This window comes from Sinocyclocheilus rhinocerous, unplaced genomic scaffold (assembly GCF_001515625.1).
Source record: "Sinocyclocheilus rhinocerous isolate Xijiao unplaced genomic scaffold, SAMN03320098_v1.1 scaffold3693, whole genome shotgun sequence".
In the NCBI taxonomy this organism is placed as follows: domain Eukaryota; kingdom Metazoa; phylum Chordata; class Actinopteri; order Cypriniformes; family Cyprinidae; genus Sinocyclocheilus; species Sinocyclocheilus rhinocerous.
This window is the reverse complement of record NW_015630705.1, coordinates 253,503-258,126: the sequence shown is the minus strand read 5'-3', so window position 1 is coordinate 258,126 and position 4,624 is coordinate 253,503. Positions and strand designations below refer to the sequence as shown.

The window sequence follows — 4,624 nt, the reverse complement described above, 5'->3', positions numbered from 1 at the left end:
GTGTGTGTGCGTGTGTGTGTGCGTGTGTGTGTGTGTGTGTGTGCGTGTGTGTGTGCGACCGATGACAACACACACACCCCTGGGCTACAGATCTCATGAATATCAATCAGCCTCAGCCATCAGCCTCTTAAATAATGCAGCAGTGGCTGGTAAATGCGCTTCATTGTCAGCGTCGAGTGTTTGCTTAGCTGCGCTCTCAGTTCCACACACGCTTTCATCTCGCGGGAAAAAAGAGGCTGCTTTTCAAAGCGTCCGGCGTGTTGCTTCGCTGAAGGTCAAAGTGTAAAACTCGCAGGCTTTTGTCTCAAAGCAGTCGTCTAATTTCAGCTCTCGCTCTCCGTAACAAGCCCCTGTTGACTATAACCTCGCTTGAGTTTGTGATCAGTAACACGATCGGAGCTGGACTTGTTTATTACGATTTTACCAGAAGTTGTGTTAGAATTATCATATGTGAGCCTGCAGCACAAAAGCAGTGTTAAGTCGCTGGGGTATATTTGTAGCAATAGCCAACAATATGTTTTGATCGTATGGGTCAAAATTATACATTTCTCTTTTATGCCAAAAATCATTAGGATATTAAGTAAAGATCATGTTCCATGAAGATATTTTGTACATTTCCTACCGTAAATATATCAAAACTTAATTTTTGATTAGTAATATGCATTGCTAAGAACTTCATTTGAACAACTTTAAAGATGATTTTCTCAATATTTAGATTTTTTTGCACCCTCAGATTCCAGATTTTCAAATAGTTGTATCTCAGCCAAATATTGTCCTATCCTAACAAACCATACATCAATGGAAAGACTAAAATAATTGACCCTTATGACTGGTTTTGTGCTCCAGGGTCACATATGTAAGTGTAAAAACGGCTGTATTTTTATTTTCTTTTATTGTATTTATACAACACTTGTATATTTTGGCCATGAAAATATCATAGGTACGAGTTCCCCGTATTTCCGTCCTGACCTGTCTCTCTGTGTCCGCAGGCTCCTGAAGGACATGAGCGTGCCGGCAGCCCACGCTGCAGTGATCGGGCTCCGGGGCCGGTGAAGGGGACATGGGCACATGCGACGCCACGCTCCGCAGCGCCACTGAAGCCACGAGGGTTCGGTCTTCACGCTGCGCAGCAGAACACCGGGTAACGGCTCTTCTGTTTATCGCTTTATGACAACAACGCTGATGCTTTTCCTGCTTAAGACGACCCTCAGTACTGCAATCAAACACGCTAATATCTGAGCTGGTGCTTATTAGGCGACAGTGGAAAGAAACGAATCGAAGCTGAATACTGAAAACTAACTGAAACCTTAATGTGTGTTTTGAATTTTACTTTCATTAGATAAACACTAGAAATACTGGATTGAGGCGAGACACCACAGTTTTATTAATGAATTGGTCAATTTTGAGCTTTGTTTTTGTTTTTTTGTTTTCGGACTAGTGGAAAGAAAACATCCAAAATACTAATTTAAGTATTCATTTTATTGCTCTTTGTCTATTTGCATCAGTAGATTTAAAATTCCAATCCGTATCTTTAGAGTTTTTTCTCTTACAAACACCAGACTTTACAGTTTTATTCCTCTATATTTTGGAGATTTCATAATATAATGATTTATACAACATTTTACTCATAAAAAAATTACTGTCTGTTGACAGTATTTTCTGTTGTTCAGATTTATGTTCTGGAAATGTATGCAAATGAGTGCATATTTAATTAGATAATGCATCATTTGCATATTTAAATATAACCTTTCAGAAAAAAAAAAAGAAAAAAAAACATTGCAATTTTTAATGTAATCAACTGATAAAGTTCTGTGATATTTAGTAGTTATTTATTTATTTTTCACTTTTCACTTGTGGTGTCATGCCTTAAATGAAAATAAAGATTATTATTGCACAGATACACAGTGTTGCTTCTAGGCAAATCCTCAGAACATACAAATAATTCATATTTAATGAATTTTAAATTTAATGAAGTTTCCTCACTAACACATTTTGTTGATGAGTGAAAGATGATTAGAAATCGCTTTTCTGAGGGCAGAAATGTGTGAATGTCTGCAGTGAGGAGGTTTTAAAGTGAAAAGCCTTCTGCTGGTTTCGGAGTGTTTTTATTCCTCGTGGCTCTCGAATGCGTTCACAAGTTGTTTCTCCACCATCTGGATGAGGTGTCATCGCTCTCGCGTCACGCGTGTTAGAAATCTCACTCTGCGCTAGCGTGTTCATGAAAGTCTGAGATGGGTGTAATTCTCAGATTCTTGCGTGAGACACTCGGCTCATAATTGTTGGAGGTTAATTGTGTTGGGCGCTGATGTATAGCGTCTCCCTAGACAACTCAAGACGTCATGCAGTTTCATATAAGTTTATGCTATTTTAGAGCATATGTTGACGGAGGATGATGTGCAGCAGCTAAAGCTTGTGTGAGAGAGATTTACAAGTTTAATGATGCACTTCAGAAGCAACCGAATCAGGTGTTTCTTTTCACTATTAGTGGCTTGTTTCTAAATGTTTTTGTTGCAGTCACATGGTAAAATAATTGGCATGTGTTCCAGCTCCAGCTCTCGGTCGGCACTCCAGGTAGCCGTGTCTGATGAAGATGTCTGATTCTGTCGGAGAGACTGTGAGAGCTCTGGATGAGAACCGCTCGAGCGCAGACGAACGCCAGCTCGACACGCCACAGAGCCGCATGCACGAGGAGAACTGCAGCGACGACACGACTCAGACGCAGGTAACGATGTGATGGAAACAGCGCTCTCCTTTCTCCATTTCAGGTCGAAGCCTAAAGAACAACAGCTCAAAGGCTTATGAGAGAGAAAGAGATGAAAACAGAAGATTGTTGATTTAAAGATAACGTGTTATAATGATTAATGCATTTAGCGCAGCGTCCCGTCCAGAGCTGTCCGTCGTATCACACTGATGCAGTGCGTGATGGAGTCTATTAGAATGCAGTTATATGAGCCTAAAATTCAAGATATGAGCACAAAAAATAAATCACATTTATATCATATGATATATATATCACACCAGCTAGAGTGCTGCTTTTCTCCCAATATCTGCAAGACTGCAAATGAGATTCATTTATACAACAGTTCAATAAACAAGATTTGTTGTGTGACACGATATCGTCAATTTTGATCAACAAAAATCGTTCAAAGTCACAGCAGAACTGTTGAGTCGTTACTGAATGAATCCATATTTTTGAACAAATTGAGTGAGTCAGTGATTCAGTGACTCATTCATGAGCTTTGTTTCTGAATGAATCAGCAGTTTGAACTAATTGGTTGAATGAATGATTCAACGACTCGCTCATTAAGACTCGCTGTGACTCGCTGCCACCTACTGGCGCTTTTAGTTATTTCTTTTCATTAAAAGATCAAGTCAATATTCAAATTTAAGAAACAAAAAACATTAATTTTCATCTAACACAATGACTTTAAATGCCCAATTTCTCAGTCAGCACGTCATGTAATTAATTTGATTAAAATGTTAATAGTGTGACAGCTCTACTAATAATATTATTTAACATGGAGCACATGCTGCTCACGTACTGCTGTTCGGTGATCGCCTTTAATAAACACATAAATATTTATGAAAATATATAACAGCAGCAGTTCAGCTGTATAATTATTGATCAGTTTTTAATTGATCGTGAACCCCCTACAGGCCATTTGGAGCGATGACCTGAACGCTGCATTGTTGCTGTACTGCACGTATTGATCGCTGTAGTTCTTCTGTCCTTCAGAAGCGATTGTGCCTTTGTTTGTATGGAGAGCAAGGGTCAGCAAAACAAATCCGCAGTGATGCTTCTGCTTTAGCGCAGCTAATCAATCACGCGTGATTGTGTTATGAGGAGCGGCCGGCGGACACAGACGCGACGCTCTGATGCTGAAGATTATTCCTCTGTTTCTGTCTGATACAGCGACATTTCCTCCGTCGAGCCTTTCGTTTGATTTCCCTGAGAACCGCTGGTGGAAGAGAGCGCGGATGTGCTAGCCGCGGCGAGGAGCTTTACGGCCATCTGTCTGTTTCCTCCGTCGCAGCTCTGCCAGTGTGTTACAGACGGACGTGACTCTTCCAGCATCGGCTGTCATTGAGGATCTGGCCTCGTGCCAGATTCAGCCTCTCGGGGAATACGGGATGTTCAATAGCCAATTAAAGCTGAATAACCATCCGCCGCTATTCAGTAAAGACTCCCTGTGCTTATTAACAATCGGCCACTTCTGCCTGTTGAGGCTGAGAGAACAACTGAGACAAAAGACACGCCAAACAAATGATGTACTGTGTGTGTGTGTGTGTGTGTGTAAAAATATATATGTGTGTGTGTGTGTTAAAATATGTGTGTGTAAAAATATATATGTGTGTGTGTGTGTTAAAATATGTGTGTAAAAATATATTTTTGAGAATCACCCTTCAATCTTTTGGTTTACTTTGCTGGATATAGCAAATGACAAGATAAACATGTAAAACATAAAACATAAAAATATATATGTGTGTGTGTGTGTTAAAATATATGTGTGTAAAAATATATATGTGTGTGTGTGTGTGTTAAAATATGTGTGTAAAAATATATATGTGTGAGTGTGTGTGTGTAAAAATATATATGTGTGTGTGTGTGTGAAAATATGTGTGT

The 4,624-nt window shown here is 39.6% G+C and overlaps 1 protein-coding gene across 1 annotated transcript in view; it reads left to right on the top strand.

Annotated features, from left to right (window-relative positions):
• The window catches only part of LOC107740730 (cAMP-regulated phosphoprotein 21-like), a 30,516-nt gene that overhangs the window by 14,840 nt on the left and 11,052 nt on the right, over positions 1 to 4,624 (top strand). Inside the window, exons 2-3 of the mRNA XM_016553238.1 lie at positions 990 to 1,141; positions 2,547 to 2,722. Of these exons, the coding sequence (XP_016408724.1) occupies positions 2,585 to 2,722 (138 nt within the window). The 5' untranslated portion in view covers positions 990 to 1,141; positions 2,547 to 2,584. The remainder of the gene's footprint in view (positions 1 to 989; positions 1,142 to 2,546; positions 2,723 to 4,624) is intronic.